The sequence below is a fragment of the Mixophyes fleayi genome, chromosome 2, assembly GCF_038048845.1.
Source record: "Mixophyes fleayi isolate aMixFle1 chromosome 2, aMixFle1.hap1, whole genome shotgun sequence".
Classification (NCBI taxonomy): domain Eukaryota; kingdom Metazoa; phylum Chordata; class Amphibia; order Anura; family Limnodynastidae; genus Mixophyes; species Mixophyes fleayi.
In genome coordinates this window covers 366,931,798-366,959,304 of record NC_134403.1, presented here as the reverse complement: position 1 = coordinate 366,959,304, position 27,507 = coordinate 366,931,798, and the positions used below count along the sequence as shown (strand labels likewise).

Below are 27,507 nucleotides of genomic sequence, written 5' to 3'. Positions count from 1 at the left end.
GTGCTAGCAACACTTCATAATTATGCCCCAATGTATCCTTAGTTATGGTACATCTTCTCTTATTTTTTTCTTGTAAAACTATCATATTCAGAGCTATTTACAAGCCTTGATGTACTCCGGCCACAAGGATATAGAAAGAATTCTGCATATTTTCGGGAACAGAGCCAGAATAATCTTTCTAAGACAGAGTGAATGATTAGACAAGAGCAAAGTCTTGGATCAGATCACATATAAGGGGGTATTCAATTGTTTAGCAAGACTGCTGAAATACTCGCGCTCGAAAGATATTACCGTTAATACGGTAATATCTCGCTGGATTTCAGCTCGCAGCTCCCTGAGCTGCGAGCTGAAATCCAGCGAGTAAATTACCATATTAACGGTATTTACGCGCAATATTACCGTATTAAAGGTAATATTTTTCGAGCGTGAGTATTTTAGCGAACTCGCTAACAATTGAATACCCCCCATATAGAGTAAATGACCAGCACAGTAGACAATGAAAACAACACTATTTATTGTTGTCACAATGTTACATTACATTATAAACTAAACAAATGTCATCATAATATTCATTATAAGGCTGTATTTTATCTTTAAAAAAAAATACATTCAAATTGTATTTCAAGCACTAAAAATGTGTAGAAGTTGTGTACACCTAACCATGGAAATCTATAGTCTGTTATATCCTAGTGTTTAGGATACAATATTATTTAAATATCACTATGTATATCAAGAGGATAATGTAACAAGGACAAAAGCAAGTCCAGAAACCAAGTTCATTTTGGATAAATGTATCGGCTGAGTTATTGTGTTGCTGTTCTGCAAATCCAATGTTTATATAAAACTGCGTATTGTGTACATGTGTCGTATTTTATTTTTACACACTATTTGCAATACATTAATGTCAGGGTGAGAGGTCTCCATAGAAATGGTCATCAGGGCCATCTGAGCTGGAAGACTGAAAAGCCTGCAGGGAAGCACAAAGCTTAAAAAGAGCTGGAAAGCTATTTTTTAATGACTGTTGACTTCGCTTTTAAAGTAGGATTACTATTTTAGAAAAGAGGTTTATAGGATGCACTTTCAGTTATCCTCTTTGTGTCTCCGAAGTCTTGTTTTGGTTTCCTCTTGCCGGCTCCTCCATGCTGCAATGATATCATCATCATCCATCTCTTCTGCCTCGTCTTTGCTCTTCCTGTACCGAGACCATCGACCTCCGGAACTCTGACCTTCCAATGGATCACTGTCCTCTTTGTGCTCATCATCTTCACTCTTCCTAAAACTCCGGGTATATTTCCTTTTGGAGCCCAAGTCAACCGTCTCTGAGTTATCTGAATCCTCGTGACCTTCTAGTTGACTTGTTCTAGATCTTCTATGGCTGGTTACATCAAGATCCTCCAAACCATTTGCCTCTTGTGAATGGTCACTGAAATATGGATCAGGTCTCTGGTCCTTCATATACTGGGACTCATTAGCTGTAGATCTCCTGACATAACTATTCTCCTCTTCAGAAGATTCTGAAAATCTTGACGTTGCCCTGTTTGTTTCTCTATAACTCCTATAGGCTGAAGAATTGTCTGTGTCCTGTTCCGACAGCTTCCTTGAATATCCATTCATTTCAGAATTCATCTCTCTCTGAACGTCTGATTTTTTGGAGTAGCTTTCAGAAGTACTCTCATTTCTTGATATCGTACTGCCTTCTGTTTTCACACCACTAAGCCATGTGCTAACGTTCCTTTGTAACTCTGAACTTGTAGAGTTGGCATTTGAAAGACTACTTAGATAAGAAGTTTTTTCACATTTGTTCCATTCCCGATTTGAAGACAACCTAGAACTTTGGAACTTAGCACTCGAGATACTTTTTTTCTCTTCTTTATCTTCATCATCATCACTACCTTTAGCCTTTTTCTTCCTGAACATGTAGCTGCGCTTGTTATCAGTGGCAACTTTTTCCTTCCTGTACTGAGACAATTTTTCCGTCAACTCTTCTCTTATTTCATTTTCTTTCTGGTTGAGCTTTTTCAGGTCCACATCATCCATGAAAAGTCCATACAGCGGGACACTTGTTTGGGTAATCTTCCTCTTTGCACTAGATATATTTGTGTTTGAGCTCATCAATGTGTTGTAAGACAACACAGAGTCCGTGCTTTTAAAGTCGCGGCGCTGTAATCCGGCACCAGACAGGCAAGAACCTCCGGCTGCACCAAATAATGAAGACGTTTCATCGTCGGCCTTTCTGCCAGGATCTCCAGAGGACATGCTCAGAACTGAAGGTGCACGGGACATATTAATGATCTCATTCTGCTTTTGGGCAATGGTTTCATTTACCACATTTGCTATCCAGTTCTGGATGCTTGCTATGGAAATAGCATCAACTGCCCCAGGTGGTATGTTTGGTGGAAGCACTGTAGGAGACTGTGCTTGGCCTACAGAACTCTTTGCGTGAGATTGTCGCGATTTGTTGCTCTGCATGCTCAATACGGAGGCTGTATCATTAGCACCACTAGTTGATGGTGCACTCTGGATAAAGGCAGATAGTGGGATGCTGCCACTTAATGAGCTTTCATTATCCCAACCACAAATAGACTGGCTCTCCTCCAAATTCTGCTTGGAACGTTCTAGGATCTCTGCTCTCCTTTGTTTACGTTTAGTAGTTGCTGTGTCTTCTCCTTTGGTGAGTTCCACGATTTCCTCTTTATTTTCATTGCCAACTTTCTTCTGTTGCTTTAACTTCCATGTTTGGTAGGCTGTTAAGTCAACATCCGACTGACTCAGTTCATCGTCGTCTTTTTTCCCACTGTTTTCCTCTTTATTTTGAGAATCAGATGTCTGCGAGTCCTTTTTGTGGTATCCAAACTGAATTCTTTTGACTTTCCACCTTTCCAAAGCAGTAAGTTTGTGTTTGTTGTTTTTGCAAAAGTTAAACAAAGAGCCGGCTTCTGAGCAAAGACTTTCCTCGTCTATATCCTTTTCCTTGCTTTTCTCTCCTTTCTCAGCCTTAGTTTTGGCTTCCTTTTCAATTTCCAAGAGCCTTTGGTTCCACATATCCCAAGTACTGTCAGTAGATTCGGAATCTGTACGTCCCCTGGTCATTCTGCTCATCCTGCTTGCTTCAAACTGTTGTTTCAACAAACGAATTTCCTGAGAGGTGACACTTTCCACGTCACTTATTTCACTTGGCGAATATCTTCTTTCACTCATCATAGAACTTCCATCATCTTCATGCTCAAGTGACTTATATTTAGCATTCTCTTTCTGCCAATTATAAACCATCTGTTGTACATAGTCTCCATCATTGTCTTCTGGAAGTTTCATATCTTGTCCATTTTCCTTCTTTGGGATCTCCCTTGGGGGAAGTCCTTGTTTTCGTCTCCACTCTTCATAAATCTTTTCTTCCTCGTCTTCATCAATGAGTGTAGGCTGTTTCGACACCACACTTGACTTTCCCATCAGACTCATCGCACTGTCCATGACGCTAGTCGTGTCCTCTTCCTCAACAGTGATAGAGTGGACCTTGGCGCCCATGACGCTCTCCACATCTTCTTCTTCCACAACTATGGAGTGGGCTTTGGCTTGTATGACAGAACCTTGACTATTTTTGTCGTCTTCGTCATCATCTCGATCAAAATACTCACGCTCCTCCAGTAACGTTTCATTAAGGTCTCGTAGCTGCATAATAAACCCGTCATTGGGGTAGATGGCTCGTTTTTTGCGTAAGGTCATTAGCGCTTCTAGGATAGTCATGTGATGGAAGATCATCAAATAGGCCGCGACCAGAACTGCCGATCTACTCATCCCCATCTCACTGTTCACCAAAACTTTACCTGTAGAAGACAAATACCAACAGTTATTGTTCTGACGTCCACGATTTTAAACATAAATACAGTAAATTTAATATATATGTATAAATCTGTAATATTGTCCATATCAAGGTAGAATTTCAGATAAAAAATATTTGCGGAATCTATATACAGTATAAGATTCTAATGTCATCTCCCGGTGAACCAATTTTCTTCATAATTAATATTTCCCAACTGTTGTTGAGTCAGGAAATGGCTTCCACAAGTCATGGGCAGGAATCGTAGCATGCAATTCCCAATATCCCAAGCTTTTCAACTCTAGGAAAACCATTCTGCTTGTTTATTTGTAATACACTCTTTGCTCTCGATCTATGTAATGATTTGGCATCACAGTTCTTCTATGGCATCCATGTCACTAACCCCTTAGTTTGTAAACATCCCCTTTATTATAAGACCAGGATAAATCTATCCCCAATGTTCCGAGTTTTGTGACATCTCAGCCATTCATTTTAATGGCCCACCGCGGTGTCCCCCACAAGGAGCCCTGCCAGTAACATGAAAAGAGAAGATGCTGTTCTTCCATGTCAGTGTTAGGCTGGGAGTGTGGCGCTTGGCTATGATGTCATAGTCGAGCGCCACACTTACAGTCTGTGGAGATGAAGATTCTTTCCCCACCGCCTGCTCGCCAAGCTCCTGCACTGGCCCAGGATCTATAATGGCATCTTAGATGATAATTGTGGAAAGATCCACGTTTTGCTGTGCTTTGTAAATTGCCCTGATTAGAAGAGATAGAATTTTGGGCTAGGATATTGTAACCTCTATTATAAATATATATTTAAGTAAGAGTTATGCAGGGGCTGTTTGGCAAATTTAGCCCTGGGGGTGAGATTTGGCTCAGCAGCCTATTAGGAACATTTTAAAGGAAAAAGGTAGCCCACTTTAGGACCTGGCACTGCTGTCCCTGGACGATCCAGCCCCTGGGGTTAAATGTATCAAGCTGAGAGTTTTCCGGCGGGATTGAAAAACCAATCAGATTCTAGCTATCATTTATTTAGTACATTCTACAAAATGACAGCTAGAATCTGATTGGTTGCTATAGGCAACATCTCCACTTTTCAAACCCGCCGGAAAACTCTCAGCTTGATACATTTACCCCCGTGAGTTCTGCGACCCTATAAACAAACAAGGCCATAGACCCAGTTCTGCTATACAGTTCTGAAACTCCATGGTAACATCTGGGAGTAAATGTATTAAGCTCCGATTCTAACAAAGGGCCAATATTCGGTGACTTTGCTGGTCAGATTTAAAACAGCAATTTATTTAAAGGCAAGTTTTGCCTTTGAACACATTGCCGTTTTTCATTTTGCCGGCAAAGTCGCCGAATATCAGCAATTTGCTAGAATCAGAACTTAATACATTTACTCCCTGGTTTACTTCTATTTCAAAGCAGTACGTGAATTATTCCTTTCGTGAGTATTAGTTTTTGACAAAGACGTTAAACATTTTTTAATTTACTACATTTTGGTGTAATCATTTATAATTATTATCTTTCTTTTTTTTTTTAATGAGAGAAATGAATGTTGTCATACAGCTGTGTTTCATAAAGAACCTATGAAGAAATAGGAGAGCGAATAGAGCATTAAAAATTAAAACCTTTAATACAAGCTTTTTACATACACCTAAACCATATAAACAAAATACACCTAGACACAGCTCAGTGCTATTCAGTAGATATAAGTAGATATATATTCAGTAGATATAAGCTAATTTTGCTCTCAACTCCACGTGTGCACACGGTAATAATATACACAGTCCACTTTATGGCAATAATATATCTATAGTGCTCATAATAGTTTATTGTCACCTGATGATTACCATGATTGCCTGTCATTTGTTTGCACAGGACTTGTAGCCTCCAGAAAGAGACCCAGATAACTATCCCACAATTACAGTCCTTCTGTATGCTGACAGTTCAAGACAATAATAATTACCCATATCTGGGCCGCATTATAATTACACCTCCTATTCTGCATTTCACCGCGGCGGTCAGACGTTTCTGTGCTCCTGCAGCAGTTGTACAGTTCCTGGCTTGATATCAATGTCATATGCAAACTAATCACTAGTCATATAAAACTGCAAACAATTAATTCACAGTATTAGCTTCATGTGGTTCAGAGGAACTCTGGGTCCAGTCAAGTGTTAAAGCCTGAAACCTGAATTTAAATTAATGTATCCCTTTGATTGTAAGCTTGCGAGCAGGGTTCTCTTACCTCTCTGTCTATATGTATTACCCTGTATTGTCTTATTAATGTTTGTTCCCAATTGTAAAGCGCTACGGAATTTTCTGGAGCTATATAAATAAATGTTGATGTGGATGATTGTTTCTAAACTCTTTTGTCTCCCCATGAGGTATTTATAGATATTATTATTATTATTATTATTATTTATTTCAAAGGCGCCACAAAGTGTTCACAGCGTCTACAGGGCATTACAAGAACAAAGCGCAGTAAACTATGAACCCAGTAGACCGTAGGACATAACAGGACATGGCATACTGGGCAATATAAACAGAGTGCAGTAAATTATCAAACCACTTGTACTAAGAAGGCATAAGTGAAGGGCAGGATATTAAGAAGCTAGAGAGTGGACGGGGGAGAGAACTAAAGCAAGCAAGCTTTACCTGTGCCCCGGAGTGTGGGCGCAACTAACAGGATTAAAACCATTGAGGTGGGAATACATGGGAGAAGATAAGACTAAGGGCAGGGGCATAGAGATAAGAAATAAAGTAGGGGAGCTGAGGGAAAAGGTCACGAGGACAAGAGGGGGTCCCTGCTCCGGAGAGCTTACAATCTAGAAGGGAAGGGCAGACTAGCAAGAGACACAAAGCAGGGAGTAAGGGTGAGGGAGGCAGAGGTCTGGGGGATGAAAAAGAGCAGGTAGTAAGATGAACAGAGGGGGATAGAGAAAGAAGGTGAGCAATACTAAGACTGGTGTAGAGGGATCATAAAAAGGGGTAGGTAGTGAAGGGCAGAGGGTAGGTTAGATAGAGGACAGGTAGGCTTCCCTGAACAGGTGGGTTTTAAGGGAGCATTTGAAGATATGTAGGCTAGGAGACAGCCTGATAGAGTGAGGGAGATCATTCCAGAGAAGGGGGCAGCACGGGAGAAGTCTTGAATGCAAGCATGAGACAAGATAATCTGATGGGAGGTCAGATGGTGGTCATTAGCTGACCAAAGGGGCGGGGTGGTGTATGTATGGAGATGTGAGGTTGGAGACATAAGAAGCAGTGTAGTTAGAGAGGACCTTGTAAGTGAGGGTGAGGAGTTTGAAGAGGATTCTGTAGCAGAGGGGGAACCAGTGTACAGTATGACAGAGAGGGGAGACAGTTGTAGTCTGGCTGGAGAGGAAGATAAGTCTGGCTGCAGCGTTGAGTATGGACTAAAGAGAAGCAAGACGATGTTGGGAGAGGCCAGTAAGGAGGAGGTCGCAGTAATCAAGGTGGGAAATTATCAAGGTCTTGATGAGAGTTTTGGTGGCATCGGTGGAGAGCAAGGGTCTGATACAAGCTATATTGCGGAGGTAAAAGCAGCAGGATTGGGTGAGGGATTGGATGTGGGGGGAGAATGAGAGGGAGGCGTTGAGGATGACACCTAGGCATCTTATTTGTGGCAGTAGCGAGATGATGGTATTACCAATAGTGATGGAAAGGGTGGGAGGATGGGAGTCTCTTGAGGTAGAGAAGACAATAAGTTGGCCATGTTCAGTTTAAGGAATTGATGCAGCAGGACACTTTTGAGAGGACAGATGGGGAGAGGTCAGGAGAGGAGAAGTAGATTTGGGTGTCATTGGCATAGAGGTGGTACTGGAGGCTGAAGGAACTGATAAGAGAGCCCAGACCTGTTGCTACAGACGAGTGCCCAGTACCAATTTAAGATCCAGGTCGTAAAACTGCGGTCATTGTAATCTCTCTTTAAGGTTACATCGATAACATGTGGGATATCTAAGTGCTATGCAACAAACAGACCCCAACTGTTGGCCAGAGCAGCTGGGATACGTGTGAATGAATGAAAATAAGGGAGCAGGAAAATGTCTATCATATTTTTTCAAATATCATACTTACAGGAGTCATGTTTGGTATGCAGTGAAGGGAAATGTATGACCTGTTGTGTGGAGGTAAAATCATCTTTGTAGAACATTCTGGTGTGAAGCTAGGCATGTGTAAACAAAACCTGACTTGAAATGTGTTTGCACAGTCACAAACAACTAATTTGCATTTACACAGATTTTCTAGTTCTGACATCACAGGAGAAAGGGGGCTGTGGGTAACTGCAGCAAGTCCTGTAAGTCTAAGAATCGGTTCGCTTTTGGGAGTCAATTTCATATTGAGAGGTGTCCCTTTATTCTTGATTCTCCCAGCAAGCAGTAACTGTTCATTAATAAGTTTTATCAATTCAGTTGTTTTATTTTACAAGAAACTATTGTAGTATAACTTTGTATGTCATTTTGTTAATTGTTTTTATCTTGATCATTTTTAATTTATTTTTCATGTTAAATTACACTTAATAAGTTCATGTCTCTGTGTCCGTTCTAATTCACATGTCAGACTTATCTTGATATTAGAACGCTATATAGTTGAAACAGAGGAGATCATTTGGTTTATGATAACTCTGATGAAAGTAAAATGTGATAGATTAGTTTAAAGGGAGAACCGAAGACTTCCTGAGTGAGAGTGTCAGCTCTTCACAAAAAACCTTGGTGGTGGCATAATTGGTAAGGCAAACTTAGTGAGTGGCATAAACAGGGAAAGTTTTAATCAATTTAAACAGGCCAAGTGGTTGTTATTGATTAACCCTTTGTCACACACGTCACGCAGGCTGGGGTGAGTGCTGTAACAATAAGATCACCAGGAATCAGGAGATCAGATTTAATTCTTTTTGCACTCTCCTTTTTCTTTTTTGATTCCATATTTTTGGAAAATTGGTGTTTCCTTTTTTGAGAGCAGCAGGCAGCATTATTATTATTATGTTAACAGAGCTAATTGTAAAAGGAGATAATAGAGCCAGCATTACCTTCTGGTACCGCTATGCCCTCCCCTCTACATCAGAAAATAAAACCAAAATACAATTGCAGTGGGAATCTGACCTTCAACTAGAGTTGGAAAGTGAAGATTGGGAAGCCATTTTCACAAACTCGTTCCGAATGTCCAAATGTATAAATCACACAGAAATGATGATAAAATTAATTAATAGATTGTATCTTACCCCAACTAGACTTCATAAAATGTGGCCTTCCCAGTCTAAACTTTGCTGGCGGCAATGCAATATTCCGGGGGATTTGATGCATATATTCTGGAATTGTCCCCATATACAGTCGTTCTGGGTACAAATCTTCCAGCTAGCCAATAAGGTTACTAGACAAAATCTCTCTCCTACCCCGGAGGTTGCGTTACTGCAGCATTACCCCCCCCCCAGTTTCCATCATATGCTAAATATGTCTTTAGTCATATTCTGATTGCCGCAAGAGCGTCCTTAGCTCAAGGTTGGAAGTCACCACAGATACCCTTGATATCGAAAGTAGTGGCCAAGGTGCAATTCAGCTTTGAAATGGAGACAGAGGGGATGCCCTACTCCACTGCCACCTCGTCCCCGATAATGAAGTGGTTCAGCTGGCATGTGTATGTTACGGACGGAGAGGGAGCGCGTCCAGACCGAATAGACTCTGATTTACTACCTGCATCTCCTACACTTAGCGAAGTTCCCCAATGTCCCTATTAGTAGTTCCATGGTGACCATTCGACCAGTGTAACTTTCACGAATTGGAAGGGATCCTATTAGGTTCCCTCCCTCATGTGTTCAATATGGTTTAACAGCAGAATTGTTTAATGTGTTCCCCCCACTATGTACCCCTTCAATCCTTCCCCTTTTTATTTTGTGTCCTTTCCTTACCCCCCATCCCTTTCTTCTTTCTGTACCCCATAATTTTTGAAAAATTAATAATAAAAATACTATTGAAGTTAAAAAAAGAGCTAATTGTTGTTTTCTTTATTGCAGCTATATTTGGTGCCTGAATTTCTCAGAGATGTTTTCTCCTCTGATAATTTTATTACGTGTTTTATAAGAGAATTTAGTCTTTCTGTTAAATTTTGTTTATGCAGTTTGTTCCCAATTGTAAAGGGCTACGGAATTTGCTGGCACTATATAAATAAATGCTGTTGTTGTTGATGATGATGATGCAGGGGTGCAGCTTGGAGACAGGGATTGTACTTCTTAGTGTCACCTCATGGTGTATTGTGAGCGGAGTAATCTCTGTCTGAAGTAACTATGACGGTGGAAGAGAGGGATTTAGCAGGGAAGCAATATGTAATGTTCAAAGACACTATGTGACGAGTTTGAAATATATTTGTATGTGTTTCCCTTTGTGGCATGGATGAGCTATGTCTTACAATGGGCACCATCATCATCATCACCATTTATTTATATAGCGCCACTAATTCCGCAGCGCTGTACAGAGAACTCACTCACATCAGTCCCTGCCCATTAGAGCTTACAGTCTAAATTCCCTATCATACACACAGAGACAGACAGACTAGGGTCAATTTGTTGGCAGCCAATTAACCTACCAGTATGTTTTTGGAGTGTGGGAGGAAACCAGGGCACCTGGAGGAAACCCACGCAAACAGGGGGAGAACATACAAACTCCTCACAGATAAGGCCATGGACAGGAATTGAACTCATGACCCCAGTGCTGTAAGGCAGAAGTGCTAACCACTATGCCACAGTGCTGCCCACCATAAACAAATATATAATTATATTCTGTATATATGATCAAGTAGACTAAACTGCCCCAGAACCTTCATAGTCCCTCTACATCCTGCAAATTATCAGTTGTAGTAACTATTATGTATGGTGCTTTTCTTCCTGTTACTACATTCTTTTCTATGTCCTATATATGTGGATTACAAGAGTTAATGGGAATGTGACAGAAGACATGTCCTCCAGCAGTCCTCATCGTCTTCCATGTCCTCGTCTTATTCTCACCAGCTCTTGCCGCAGGGCTCTGCTTCTTACAGAACCAGCCAAGAGGCTATTTTTAAAGGCGCCGTTGGAGACGGGTCAGGTCTCTGACAAGAAATGATTTATATTCTTGAAGAATTTAATAGCCCTGCGTGAAGACAAAAAGATCTCATAATAGGAGGAATATAACCTAAATATATAGAGGTAGTGGGCGAATAAATGGAAAACCTTGGGTAAATGAGGGATACCAAACACATTGAATGTAAGGACCTACACACATTGGTTGGTAAATTAAACAGATACCATCACAGAATGCATATGATTATGGCTGGGCATGCGCGTCCCTTTGCTAGGCAACAAAACACTATAAAGATCTCCTGCAGCGCCCACTGACGTCACGCCAACGGCATTACTATTATTCCCTGTCGCTATTTAAGGCAGGCTCCGGCACCACGCTAGCTACAGAGTATCGGGTCTCCCAGCTCCAGCGCTTCTAATGTATTCTTGTATTGATTCCAGTGTATGATCTCGGCTTGCTCCTGACTATTCTCCTGACTTCTCCTCCATTTAAGTAACCTGGTTTAGTCTTCACTTGTCCATGACCTCCCTTTCCGATTCTTCTCGTGTACTGCTGTCTCCAGAACGTTACCGATCCGGCTCGTCCTTGACCACGCCTACTGGATATCCCTGTGCACCTTCGCTGCCAGAACGTTGCTGACCCGGCTTGACTTTCTACCCTCCACTTTATGTATCTCACTGGTGACTCAGTTGGAGGACAGCGACCTACACGTCACCCGCAGCAAAACCCATACCTCCTTGCGGGTTCCTGGAGAAGACCGGTGCCATGTTAGACTCCGCACCTCCCTCTTTAGCTGGGTCTACACTAGCAGGTACATTCCAGTTTCGTACGAGTTGTGACAATAAGGTAAAGGCGGGATGGAACTCTGAGAGAAAAACATCATCAGTGAAGGTCAACAATGGGCGGCAGCGCATACATCCAAAATCTGATGTTCATATACTCATCCAAAATAAAGCAAGACAGACGGACAACTGCAGATCACCTGGCTTCAAGTTTCAATCTGTTGTGTGAGCAGCCAGTTTCATCAATACTGGAGTGATGAGAACTCAATATTTCATAGTCAGCTGGCAGCACGTAAACCGCTCATCATACTGGGCCAATGCACGTTTGTGAATTCAGTGGTGCTAAGAGCACAGCCAATGGATTGCCAAGCGGTGGATGAAGATGATATGATTGGATGAAGCATCTTCACCATTGTTCTCAACAAACAGATTGGAGCCAATCTGAGAGCTTTGATGACCGTTTGGCTGCAGTCATTCCCTAGCTAGGTGCTTAATGGTATAGAGTGATCATCCTCGCCTCATGTTGCAGTATTTCTTTCCTACCATGAGGAGTGGCAGTTCCTCCATCCGCAGAGCACATGTGATCGATCAATGGTTAGAAGAGCATGACACTGATGTTATACTTACACCCAACTATAGCATAGAGATGCAGCTGGACAGTCACATACACAAGGGAGAATGGTGTTATTAGTAAATGTGAATGTTGCTTTCTCTATAATTAAATTAAATCCAAACCCCCAACATCTATTGGTTACCACTTTATAAATACAAGAGAAATCTCCTTCAGTAGTCCAACTGGCCAATAGGAACGGACGGCTGCACCTTAATACAACAGCGCTCATGTATGAAGTACTATCAATAAGCAAACAGCCAATCTAATCTTTATACCAGGCTCCTGGTTCCTACAAAACATAAACTTCTGAAGAGGTATCATTAGGGGGCATCTCCAGGGGTAAATGCTACACTTACATGGAGACACCCTGGATCTAACATATGCACAGATCTACATATGGACACATTTCAAAGTGCATGCGCAGTACAGAAATACGTACAAACATGGAGGTGCATCCAGTTCTAATGAGGTTCTGTATCCGTAAAGGTGGCTAAGATGTGCTGTGGCTCAACCAAAAGGGTTAATATATATACATGTTTTCCAGCAGAACATTGCCTAGAGCTTCACACTTCCTCCATTGGCTCGTCTTCTTCCCGTAGTGCACCCTGGTGCCATCTCTTCCCCAGGTAAATGATGCACACTCACCTGGTCGTCCACATGATGTAAAAGAGAACATGATCCATTAGACCAGGTCACCTTCTTCTGTTGCTCCATGGTCCAGTTCTGGCACTCACATGCCCATTGAAGGCGCTTTCAGCGATGGTCAGAGGTCAGCATGGGCACTCTGACTGGTATACGTCTACACAGCACCATACGCAGCAAGCTGTGGTGCACTCTGTGTTCTGACACTTTTCTATCACAGCCAGCATTAACTTTTTCAGCAATTTGTGGTACAGTAGCTCTTCTGTGGGATTGGACCAGATGGCCCAGCCTTCACTCCCCACGAGCACCAATGAGCCTTGGGCATCCATGACCGTGTCACTGGTTCACCGGTTGTCCTTCCTTGGACCACTTTTGGTAGATACTAACCACTGTATATCGGGAACACCCCACAAGACCTGCTAATTTGGAGATGCTCCGACCCAGCTGTCTAGCCATCATAATTATTTTTTTTTAAATCCAGTATTTTTATTGAAATTTTTTAAGATATAAAGATACTAAACAACAAAAAGAAAAGAAAAACAATCGCATACATATCGGAATTAAATGACGGAATTTACAAGATTACATTAAAGCATAATAATAATAAATGTGCTATATTCATTCAGGATCATACATCGTAAATGCTTATACATAAGTATGTTACACATGCAGGGTATTATAAGAACTGCAGTAGCCATACATTTAAGTAGATAGAGCATCTGTACTAGATGATATAGGATAGAATGGAGACTCTAACCATCTGTATTATATATATTATATATATATATATATATATATATATATATATATATATATATATACTATATGTAGCCATCACAATTTGACTCTTGTCAAAGTCGCTCAGATCCTTACTCTTGCCCATTGTTCCTGGTTCCAACACATCAACTTCAAGAACTGACAGTTCACTTGTAGCCTAATATATCCCAGCCCTTGACAGATGCCATTGTAACTAAATAATCAATGTTAGTCACTTCACTTGTCGGTGGTTTTAATGTTGTGGCTGACTGGTGTGTATATACTGTGTGTGTGTATGTATATATATGTATATATATATATATATATATATAAATATATATATAGATATATATAGATAGATATATATAGATATATAGAAAGATAGATAGATAGATAGATAGATAGATAGATAGATAGATAGATAGATAGATAGATAGATAGATATGTAGATGCTATTGAACCATATGCTCTTTTTCCGCTGCAGGAGTTATTTTCAGGTGGACTCCTGGAGTAACACAGTGTAAGTGTTCTCTGAGGCACAGCTCAGGCATTCATTCCAACTATTTGGGGAAAACCAAAACCAACTCTAATTGTATTATTATAATCTACTTTTTATTTTTATCCTTTGTTATTGTTACTCCTGAAATAACACAAAACCTCTGATGATTCATCGCAAAGTATCAGGTCTGTCACATAACTGTAGTTTATTTTTATGCGTTGTGCGGCCAGTGGGGCCCCTCGGTGGGAGAGGGCTGCCGGCCACGCTGCGCTCTGTAGAAGTCCGGATCACTCTGCTGCTGGAGAGACTACATCTTATGTTTGCAATTTGAATGTGAGGAATTACATGGACAATAAATATGACTTATGTAAAAATCATCTTAATAAAGGAAGAAGTTTGATGTTTTATTCGAATGTTATGGATAAAAAAAGAGCTTTAATGACAATTTGGCCACTAGGGGGCGCTGTGCTGGGCCATGATAGAACTTTGATTTATATTAATATTATTTTCTTCATACTTTTTAGTCTTTACCAACTAAGTATATTTTATATTGAGGGGCGTGAGTACGTGGGGTGCATAATAAATAATTAAGCGGCTGTTTGCTCATATGTCCCGTAGTAGCATCAACCAAACGAACATTTCTATGTATTGGACACTGTTCAACTGGGGTAAACAAGCAATTTGGCAGCGCTTATTTCACACTTGTGTACGCTCCCAGAATTTGGTAAACTCCTGAAGTTTTGTTAATTCTCCCGTGAGAGCAGGCCCCCCTCCCGCATCCTGGTGGTCATTGTGGGTTCATGACGCGTTTCGCTGCAAAACACATCATCATGGCCCCATCAGGCAATGCCGTGGCATTGCGCAGCAGAGGGCGGGGCTGCAATGATGCAAGTTGCATAGCCACCTCCCCTTTCCCCTGTCTTTGCCACTTGAACCTCTTCTTCGGGATCTCCCAAAGGGGAATGGAAGAAAGTTGGCAATTGTGACTTATTTCCATCAGGTACAGATGGAGCAGACGTCATTGCACTTTCTGTGGCTCACCATGGTGCTCATGTTATAGCTAAACACTCATCCAGTTGAAAGAAACAGGTGCTATAATTATTTATCTAGGCGGTGGTAATTAGTGAGCCTGTTTTTTTTATTACTAATTGTGAGAAAGTACAGCATTCACAGGATACTGACACAGGTATGCTGAACCATTTAACTGTTTGTTAGCAGTTGTCAGGATGGTAAACAGTTCCAGCGAAGGTTCAGCAGTCACCCAAAAACAGTAACACAAAAATCCCCACCACCTACATCTGGCTAGACATTACTTCCCTGTCTGCATGCCGGCCACTTACTGGCATCGGTGGTCCCACCCACACATACAGACAGTGTCTTTATCCTCCACCCTATCACTACAAACAAATCACAGCAAAGCAAAGCCAATCACACCTATGTGGAACACCTGTGTGTATGTGCTAAAAGAGGATCCCAGGGAACCTTTAACCCTGTCTGCAGCCAGACTAGCTGTGTTTTTACCAGTTCCCTTATAGGGGAACTGTGGCAAATATGCCTCTTTGCCACATAATATATTACTATATGTTTGATATGTGATGGCCAGCCTGACACTTCCATTATTATTATTAGTAGTAGTACTAATGTTTATATAGCACCAGCATATTCTGTAGTGCTGTACAATTGGGAACAAACACAGTAATAAAACAATATTTGGTAACACAGTAATAGGGCTCATAAGCTTACAATATATAGGACAATGGGAGTTGGATACATGAGGGTAAGTGCTACGTTTTGCATATTGGTACAACCAAACTGCAAAGGTCAAAAGTGCTTAGTGGGCTGTATGATCCAATCGCACAAAAATGTTGGTCCAGGGATCAGAGGGTTGTTTGTACACATGTAAATCTAGGTACACACTAGAGCGTTTTCGTCCAATTATTAGGCAAATCAGCCGGCATACGACCGTTCGGTTGGAAGTTGGGTTAGTGTGTATAGATGGTCGAATGTTATGCCAAAGTGTCGATTGTTGGCTCATTTGGTTGGTCGTACTGTTTAATATTTTCCGACCAATCCACCTAACGATGATGTAGTGTGTATAATTTTCTGATCGATGCACGACCAAGTTCCGATAGTTCCTCGAACTGCGACTCCTTTGGGAGCTCGTGTATGTTAATTTCTGATGCCTGTACCAGTCCCACGTGTGGTGTCCGCAAGTCACTCATTTGGTAATTAGGTGCTTCTAGCGGTAAAGCCATAGCAGGAGTCTGTTACATTAATGAGTATAGCATATGTCTGCCGGTTTAATTATAAACCTTTGTCAGTGTAGTCTTATAACAAAGTTTTATTTATATGTGTATTGCTTATGTCTGCCTCCTTAATTATAGCTATGTGTCACTTGATTGTACACTCAATACACATTAATAGAAAGGTTAAATATGAATCACTCTTTGGTCCAACAAGATCTATTCTTTCTCCCTCTTTCCCTTTGGATCTGTACTTGCAGACTTCTTGCCACATTTAGCAGAAAAAGAGCAGCAGCTTCTCATTCTTCAAAAGTATCAATATTAGTAAGAATACATTTTTAATGTGCAGTTGAGAACGAATGTTCAATGTACACGAGCTACCGAAAGTATGAAGAAAACGCGTTACCTTCGCTTTTTTTATGAGGTTTGGGGTGGTTACTATTGAACATGCTTTGCCCCTTATTTAAACTTCTTGGGGATATCGTTACATAGTCGTTTCAGTGTGTACAAATTTCTAATATTTGCTCACGACAATATGGCGGTGAAAATTCGCTTCTCAGACTGTCGGTCTTTCGTTAATCGTCTAAAACATGACTAGTGTCGGCAGAGTGATTGGACCGTCGGTCGAAGGGAAAGTCATTGTAGATAACACGCTGGTCGGAAAATTCTTCAGTGTGTATCTAGCCTAAGTCTTATGTGAACTGTGTAGATGATGGTAATCCAATAGAATAGGTTAGGAGGGTAGTTTGGGAATTTGATAAGGATATTTGAAGAGTCAGGTAAATGATAGCTAGAATCTCATTGGTTGTTATGGTTTTCTCTTAGTAAATATACCCCTAGCTATCAGGTGTAATTTGCAGCCATCCTATTGTACAGCAACTTCTGATTAAACACTGTACAAAGATGTGGCACACAAACGCTAATGATGGACTTTGAGTTACTAGTGAATTACTCAGTGATCACTATAATAACGAGGTTTCAGCCTGAGGACAGAGTTTGAACACAAGGTATAGTGACGAGCGACATTTTCACAATTGTTTCGCTAAGTATTCAACTTTTGCATTTGGCAGCAAAGTTTTCTCCCATGTAATTTGGATATAAGTGTTCCCAACCCTTCCTCCAACCTCACCACAATGCAGAATGAATTTACTGTCTGTCATCCCCGCTCTACCCATAGACTAAATTCTAAGAAATGCGAATTTACAAATACTCTGTATTCCGTAGAATGGTGGCGCAAAAGCCAAACTCATTGTTGGGTTTGAACTTTGCAGAACGCAAAACTCTTTTTGCGCAAAATTCCATTGTCAATTTGCGCAAAACTTTGTTGTCTTTTTGCGCAAAATTCCATTGTCTGTCACTACGTGAAGGGCTAAAACTGCCCACCTGTCGTTTCTCAAACCTGTTTAGTAAATTGGTACAAAAACTTCAAAATTTCTTGAATGTATTTGCGATTAAAAACAAATCCACGATTTTACAGGTTGGACCATGGTTAAGCCTATGTAACAATGTTCCTGCCATTGCACACGGAGGTTAGCCGGTTCACACAGATCGTAGTGGTCTTTGCAGTTCCAATTTAAAAAAAAACAAAAATACTTTATTTTATCATTTAAAAACAAAGTTAAGGACAGAGATTTTGAAATGAGCAGGTTGTGGCGCCCACGGGGCAAAGTTCTCAGAATATATAGGGAATCATTTAGACTTGGGTAACTTCCAAGCCACAAAAATATTACTGGTTAGTGCAATGGAAATGACAGCGGAGAGAGGGGCCTCTGCAGAGGTGCAACATGTTACACAGACTAATAGGAGGACATTCCTTTGTTTGTAATAAGAACATAAAATGGGTTATGGTAAACTGAGCCCCTCAGGGCCAAATGGGACCTAAATGGGAACCTAGGTGCCCTAATGGATTATCTGTCTATATGTATTAAGCACCTGGCACTGTATAGAAATATAGGGCCTGATTCATTAAGGCAGGCAAAACTAACGTAAATTGCATTTTCCTTTTAAATGCATGTAAATCGTGCATACGCACATCCGATGTAAAGATACGTCTGTTGTTGAATCCGGGTCTAGGTACGTTCAGACAATACACTGCAGCATACGTCCAATACAGATGTGGAATATGAAGTCCCAGAAAATAAATTAATGTCACCTGTTAATAGCATAGCCATTAATGACACTGAGATTTAAAAAGCAAAAAAACTGAATTTTTTTCCCCAGAAAATGCATTTATCATGATGTTATTAATGTCTACTGTACAAAAAATGTATGTTTACAGTTGCTCTTGATTGAAAAAACATGTTCTTGCTGTATACACAGCCGTCATCAGGAGTAATCGGCACTTACACCTGACCTGTAGCTGGTGCAAGTGATACAACAGAAAATCACGTACTTTTGAGATGCCCAAAGCTTGAATAGGACCCAGCTGTGTGCGTTGGTGCTTGGCACGTCCTTACTGTACACTGACTACAGGAATACGCCCAGTCCCCTCCCTGTTCCGCCTATGAAATCATATTCTGTAATAAGGGTCCTTTGTGCTCGAAGATGAATTGGACGTTGCTGCGTTCACTGGCGTGTGGTTAATGAATCAGGCCTATAATCTCAATTTGCAGGATGAGATTATTTAAAAGAGATGAAGCGGTGGAGAGGGGAGTGTTAGAGGGACATCCCCTGACAAAGAGGGTCACACAGCTTTCCCTCCCCACAAATGGACACGAATCCTCCGGCTCTCAGATACTTGTAATGAGACGCACTCTGTATATAGGAGGATGTCGTGTAAGACAATAAAATGCTTCAAACACACAAACGTGGCACAAAAATACAACACTTATCTCCCCTCCTATGTAAGACATAAATGACGACAAACTGAGCGATGTTGGGGAGAAAAATTGTAAAGTTTAAATGTAAGAAGTGTTACAAACTGTTACGGTTAGTACAAGTACACATTAAGAAGCATCGCGGGTTCGTAGGTTCCGCGGTCCGTAAATGACCCTAAGTATATTGTGAATGAATGAACATTATAATTCCAGAATCCAGGACTTTTCCCATTCCAGAATCCAGGACTTTTCCCATTCCAGAATCCAGGACTTTTCCCGTGCATCCCCCCTTCACTGGAATGACCTCCCTCGCTCCATCCGCCTCTCTCCTACTCTGTGCTCCTTCAAACGTGCACTCAAAACTCACCTCTTTCTCAAAGCCTACCAACCATCCACTTTACCCCCATCTCCTCCGCTCATTCTCCCCTCTCTCCCATTCCCTCAACTGGCTCCTCTTGTGCCTGGTCTGTTTTACCCTCCCTTAGGATGTAAGCTCGTATGAGCAGGGCCCTCTTCCCTCCCTGAGTGACATTGTACTTGCACCAGATCCAAATGAACGGTGATCAGCAGATTACCCTGAGGATCAATACACTGAAACCATTGGTAAAACAATATATTGATAAACATATCGCTAGTTGTTACCCCTGTAGGTGAGAAGAGCTTCGTCGAGGAATTCGGCAGCCGGTCGGAGGAACTTTGAGATGTCTAAATCTGGAAAGTCATCGATTTCCACTCCCATGTACTGAATGTCCATCCCCTTGTAGAATTCGGACCCAGTGAATACGGTGGTGTTGTGCCCAGCGTTCAGGATGTGGGTGATGCCCATTCGTTTAAGACGGCCTTTGTTGACGGCCACACTCCTGAAATTAAATAAAGAGTGGTGTAAATAATACACATCTATTGCCTTGTTATAAGTTATACATTGCTGATTGTATCAAATATTCATCTCCTGGTCAGTACCATAAAGAACCATCTGCTTTCTGATAATTACTTGTCCAGTGCAGACCCTGGCACAGGCTGGCATGATAACGCTACATGCCCACTGACATTAGAATGATGCGTTTTAAATGTATATGTAAATGGGTGTAAACCGAAGAATCATTGCACCGAGTGAGACCGCGCTTATTTGTGTTTTTAAATTCATTTCACTTTCGTTGAGGTTTTTTTTAACCCTACATGATCCATATCAGTTTGCTGCATGTCAGAAAACTTGATAGATTGAAACTTATACAATCACCTCTAATATAAATGTTAAAATGCAGTAAAAACGCACCTCAAATTCCAGTAGATACGTGGTCTAAATGATGATACAATTTGGTCACCTAATATTCTTATTAGATAGATGTACACTGGTGATGTGTATCAGGAACAGAACACTGAGAAATCAAGAGATCATCTGCTCGTTACAGGGAATATGCTGGATAAAGGTCGCTACAAAGTATTATGCTGTATAAATATATACTGGATAATACAGAGATATGCGTATTCACTGACCATCTATCTATCTATCTATCTATCTATCTATCTATCTATCTATCTATCTATCTATCTATCTCATATCCAGGGCCGGACTGGGACTAAAAATCAGCCCTGGCATTTATAGTCCACAGGCCCACCTCAGTTCCTGCAGGAAAGAAAACAAGGTGGGCCTGCGCGGCGGCACCGAAAAAGGCGTGACCACATTGTGTTGTGGGTGTGGCCAACATGGGGCAATGATACATTCATTAAAATAAAACATTACATTTATCATGCCACCCCCGAGGCACATTATGACACCCCCAGCCCACTGTACTTATCTATGCTTCTGGTGCTGCTGACATCCATCAGGGTGGGAACTTCCTGTAGAGTGAGCAGGGAAGCTCTTAGTCTCAGAAGATTACCAAACCATGTGAGACTTAGAGCTCTGCAGGCTGTGTCCTATCCAGAGACTTTGAGCGGCGATCCGCTCCCTCCTGCTAACCAGAGCTAGATTAACGCTTGGGGGGCCTGGGGTATTAAGACAGGGAGCAGGGGCGGATCCAGACTATTACTATACCCCGGGCGATTTTAGGGGGGGGGGGGGCGATTTAGGCCCCGCCCCCTTTCTAATTTCTAAGGCTGTCGGCGGCTGCACAGTATGTGCAGGTCCGCTCGGCAGTGACAGGGTGTTTAAAACACAATCAGAGCAGCCGGGCAGCACACTGTCACTGCCGAGCGGACCTGCACAGTGTGCAGCCGCCGGCAGTAAGCCCTTTCTAGGGGGGGGCGATCGCCCTGATTGCCCCCCCCCCCTGGATCCGCCACTGACAGGGAGCCCCTATTATGTAACATGGCTATAATTTTAGACAAATGTTAGACAAATACACAGGCAATACTGTGTGCAATACTGTTAGTTGCACGCAGCTCTACCTTCAAAAGCAGTACAGTGTGAAGTGGGACTTACCTCCCAACTGTCCTTGTAGTCGGCCCAAATCTCACTAAACGAGACAGTCACCAAAATTCGGGACTTCCTCACCAGATTCAGGACAGTTGGCACTGTCCTGCTCTCTCCTACCTGTCTTGTTAGTTTCACCACCTCTGGCTCTTGGTGACTTTAGTTCAGTTGCTGCTTGTCTGGATACTGGAATGCTGGAGCCTATTTGGAAAAAAAATGGGTACATGCAATTTAGAAGACTCTAACCAGCCCTGGTGTTTAATCAATACAACCCATGTTTTATAATTAGGCCTCCCTCCAGCCCCAACATTAAAATACTAGTATTCACATTTAATATAAATAGCTGCTGCTGCTGATAAATAAACCTATTTCCCTCCCTCCAAACAACCCCAGCAATAAATAAATTAGCATTTACGTTTAATAAATATACTTATTTCCCGCAACCATCACTGCCATTAAATAATTCATATTCACATTTTTTTTTCACAAACAGCCCCACTTTCAATTAATAGCCCCCAAACTACCCCATCATTAAATTAAAGGTCCAATCACCCTATCTTAAATTGCTAGGCCCTAATATAAAATTAACCCACATCACCCCACAAATAAAATAGCACTAATTAAATAATTAGCCCCCACCTAAACTTCACCATTAAATTAATAGCCTACCTCCCACATTATATTAACATTCTCCTCCTTCCCTCATGCCTGAGTACATGCCCCCAATTGATATTATGCCACAAAGTAGTGCCCCAAAATCTTATTATGCCACACACTAGTGCCCCAAAATCATATTTTACCACACAGTAGTCCACCAAAATCATATTTTACCACACAAAAGTGCCCCAAAATCATATTTTACCACACAGTAGTGCCCCAAAATCCTATTATGCCACAATAGTGCCCCCAGTTGATATTATGCCACAATAGTGCCCCCAGTTGAAATTATGGCACACAATAGTGCAGAGCCGTAACTTAGAATTCTAGCGCCCTGGGCGAGAAAGACAAATTGCGTCCCCCTAGCCCTCAATTTTAACCAAATTAACCTAAAATATTCCTAAATTGCGCCCCCCTTCAGCGTTGCGCCCTGGGCGGTCGCCCCTGTCGCACAGCCCTAGTTACGGCCCTGCAATAGTGGCCCAAATCATATTATCCCGTTTTTTGTGTGTCACCTCTCCCCTCCCCCGTTTTTTGTGTGGCACCTTCTCTCTCCACTCCCCCCCCCCCTTCCCCTGCCTGTTATTGTCTGGCACCTTCCCCCCCCCCCCCCTTTTATTGTGTGGCACCTTTCATGTTCTCCCCCCCTGTTATTGTCTGGCACCTTTTATGTTCTCCCCCCCTGTTATTGTCTGGCACCTTTCATGTTCTCCCCCCCTGTTATTGTCTGGCACCTTTCATGTTCTCCCCCCCCTGTTATTGTCTGGCACTTTTTATGTTCTCTCCCCCCCCCCCCTCCCCGGTTTTGTTTACTTACCTTCCTCTCAGCCAGGGCCGGACTGGCCATCTGCCACTTTTGGCATTTGCCGATGGCTGTATGGGCCGGTCCGGTCCCTGCGCTTCCAGTCCCGCAATTCTTTCTCTTTTTTTTTTTTAAACTTCCGCGCGGCCGCGCGATGACATCACATTGTGCCGACGCAGCCGCCTAGGAGCCTTTGGTAAGTTGGTGCGCTGTTTTTCTTTGTAATCCGTCCAGGGGATAGTGACAGGTACTGCGGAGGGGGGCTGGGGTGGGCAATAACTAAAAATTACTGCACGGGAGAAGCGATGTCTGCAGGGGGAAGAGGGGGGGGGTGAGTGACAATGTATGCATGGGAAAGGGGGGGATGAGTGACAATGTATGCATGGGAAAGGGGGGGGGATGAGTGACAATGTCTGCAGGGGGAAGGGGGGGTGAGTGACAATGTCTGCAGGGGGAAGGGGGGGGGGTGAAAATGTCTGCAGGGGGCAATGACTGTAGGAGGGGGACAATGAAAATGGCCAATGTGTGTGGGGGACAATATATGACTGTAATGTGTGTGGGGGACAGTATATGACTATAATGTGTGCGGGGGACAGTATATGACTATAATGTGTGCGGGGGACAGTATATGACTATAATGTGTGCTATTAAGTGAATGTGGGGCTGCTTGGGGAAAATGAGGTATATTTATTGAATGTGATTATGAATTATTTAATGCCTGAGATGGTTGTGGGAAATGGTTATTTTTATTAAACATAAATGCTATTTAATTTCTTGCTGGGGTTGTTTGGAGGGAGGGAAATAGGTTAACTTATTAAATGGGAATACTATTAATTTAATGTTTGGGGCTGGTTGTAGGGAAATAGGTATATTTATTAAATGTATATACTATTTAATGTCAGGGCTAGTTGGAGGGAAATAGATGTATTTATCAAATGTGAATACTATTATTTTAATGTTGGGGCTGGAGTGAGGCCTAAATTTAAAACGTGGGTGTTATATTGATTTAACACTGGTGCTGGTTGGAGTTTTCTAAATTTCATGTACCCATTTTTTTTTCCTAATAGGGCCTCCAACATTCCAGGATCCAGACAAGCAGAAACTGATCTAAAGACACCAGGAGCCACAAGTGGAGACAATGACAAGCCAGGTAAAAGAGACCAGGACAGTCTGCCAACTGTCCTGAATTTGGTGGGTGACTGTCCCGCTTAGTCAGGATTTGGTCTGACTACAAGGACAGTTGGGAGGTATGTCCTACTTCACATTGTACTGCTTGTGAAGGCAGAACTGTGTGCACCTAACAGTAGTGCTCACAGTATTGCCTGTGTATTTGTTGAAAATGTGTCTAATAATCATATTACATCATAGGAGCTCCCCTGTCTAAAGTGCCTAGGGCCGCCAGAGCCTTAATCCAGCTTTGGTTAGCAGTAGGGAGCGGATAGCTACTCCCAGTCCCTGGATAGGACACAGCCTGCAGAGGAAGCCGAGCACCTCTAAGTCTCATGAATTTATTAATCTTGTGAGACTAAGAGCTTCCCTGCTCACTCTACAGGAAGTTCCCACCCTGCTGGATGTCAGCAGCATCAGAAGCATAGATTAGTGCAGTGGGCTGGGGGTGTTGTAATGTGTTTCTGGGGTGGGGGGTGGCATGATGGGGAGGGCCTGATAAATGTAATGTTTTATTATAATGTATGTATCAATGCCCCATATTGACCACGCCCCCAACATAATGTGGCCACGCCCCCGACGGCGCCGCTGCTGTACAGCGGCACACGATTTTGTCCTGCTCATTAACAGAGATGGGCCCTGTATGCTTGAAATGCCAGGGCTGATTTTTACACCCAGTCCGGCCCTGCTCTCAGCTCTCTCCTGTCCGCTCTTCAGCTGCCTTCCAGGACCTGTACTGATCACATGTGCCGCGCGCAGCGCTGCGCACAGCACATGTGACCAGGAAGTGTCAGTGCACTGACCGTCCAGTGCACGGTTAGTGCACTGACTGATCGAATCGGCCCAACTGACCATCGGCCCTTCAAGCATTTGCCAGAAGGGCCAGATGGCCAGTCCGGCCCTGTTCATATCTATCTATCTATCTATCTATCTATCTATCAATCTATCTATCTATCTACCTATCTATCTATCTCATATCTATCTATCTATCTATCTATTTATGTATCTATCTATCTATCTATCTCATATCTATCTATCTATCTCATATCTATCTATCTATCTATCTATTTATCTATCTATATATTTATCTATCTATCTATCTCATATCTATCTATCTATCTATCTATCTATCTATCTATCTATCTATCTATCTCATATCTATCTATCTATCTATCTATTTATCTATCTATCTCATATCTATCTATCTATCTATCTATCTATCTATCTATCTATCTATCTATCTCATATCTATCTATCTATCTATCTATCTATCTATCTCATATCTATCTATCTATCTATCTATCTATCTATTTATCTATCTATCTATCTCATATCTATCTATCTATTTATCTATCTATCTATCTAACTCCTATCAATCTATCTATCTATCTCATATCTATCTATCTATCTATCTATCTATCTATTTATTTATCTATCTATCTATCTCATATCTATCTATCTATCTATCTATCTCATATCTATCTATCTATCTATCTATCTATCTATCTATCTATCTCATATCTATCTATATATCTATCTATCTATCTATCTATCTATCTATCTATCTCATATCTATCTATCTATCTATCTATCTATCTATCTATCTATCTATCTCTCTATCTATCTATATATATATCTATTTATCTATCTATCTATCTATCTATCTCATATCTATCTATCTATCTATCTTATATCTATCTATCTATCTCATATCTATCTATCTATCTATCTATCTCATATCTTTCTATCTATCTATCTATCTATCTATCTATCTATCTATCTATTTATTTATCTATCTATCTATCTATCTCATATCTATCTATCTATCTATCTCATATCTATCTATCTATATATCTATCTAGCTATTTATCTATCTATCTATCTATCTATCTATCTATCTATCTATCTCATATCTATCTATCTATTTATCTATATATCTATCTCATATCTATCTATCTATCTATTTATCTATCTATCTATCTCATATCTATCTATATATCTCATATCTATCTATCTATCTATCTATCTCATATCTATCTACCTATCTCATATCTATCTATCTATCTATCTATTTATCTATCTATCTATCTATCTATCTCATATCTATCTATCTATCTATCTATCTATCTATCTATCTATCTATCTCATATCTATCTATCTATCTATCTATCTCATATCTATCTATCTATCTCATATCTATCTATCTATCTATTTATCTATCTATCTCATATCTATCTATCTATATATCTATCTAGCTATTTATCTATCTATCTATCTATCTATCTATCTATCTATCTATCTCATATCTATCTATCTATTTATCTATATATCTATCTCATATCTATCTATCTATCTATTTATCTATCTATCTATCTCATATCTATCTATATATCTCATATCTATCTATCTATCTATCTATCTCATATCTATCTACCTATCTCATATCTATCTATCTATCTATCTATTTATCTATCTATCTATCTATCTATCTCATATCTATCTATCTATCTATCTATCTATCTATCTATCTCATATCTATCTATCTATCTATCTATCTATCTCATATCTATCTATCTATTTATCTATATATCTATCTCATATCTATCTATCTATCTGTCTATCTCATATCTATCTATCTCATATCTATCTATCTATCTATCTATCTATCTATCTATCTATCTCATATCTATCTACCTATCTCATATCTATCTATCTATCTATCTATCTATCTATCTATCTATCTATCTATTTATCTATCTATCTATCTATCTATCTATCTCATATCTATCTATCTATTTATCTATATATCTATCTCATATCTATCTATCTATCTATCTATCTACCTATCTCATATCTATCTATCTATCTATCTCATATCTATCTATCTATCTATTTATCTATCTATCTATCTATCTATCTCATATCTATCTATCTATCTATCTATCTATCTATCTATCTATCTATCTCATATCTATCTATCTCATATCTATCTATCTATCTATCTATCTATTTATCTATCTATCTATCTATCTATCTATCTATCTATCTATCTATCTCATATCTATCTATCTATCCATCTATCTATCTATCTCATATCTATCTATCTATCTATCTATCTATCTATCTCATATCTATCTATCTATTTATCTATCTATCTATCTATATATCTATCTATCTATCTATCTCATATCTATCTATCTCATATCTATCTATCTATCTAACTCATAT

The 27,507-nt window shown here is 40.8% G+C and overlaps 1 protein-coding gene across 1 annotated transcript in view; it reads right to left on the bottom strand.

The window, feature by feature from the left end:
* Nucleotides 1-497: 497 nt before the first annotated feature.
* The window catches only part of STYXL2 (serine/threonine/tyrosine interacting like 2), a 67,891-nt gene continuing 40,881 nt past the window's right edge, over nt 498-27,507 (bottom strand). The window contains exons 5-6 of the mRNA XM_075197355.1: nt 19,883-20,100; nt 498-3,821 (exon numbers count right to left, since the gene is read on the bottom strand). Of these exons, the coding sequence (XP_075053456.1) occupies nt 1,081-3,821; nt 19,883-20,100 (2,959 nt within the window). The 3' untranslated portion in view covers nt 498-1,080. The remainder of the gene's footprint in view (nt 3,822-19,882; nt 20,101-27,507) is intronic.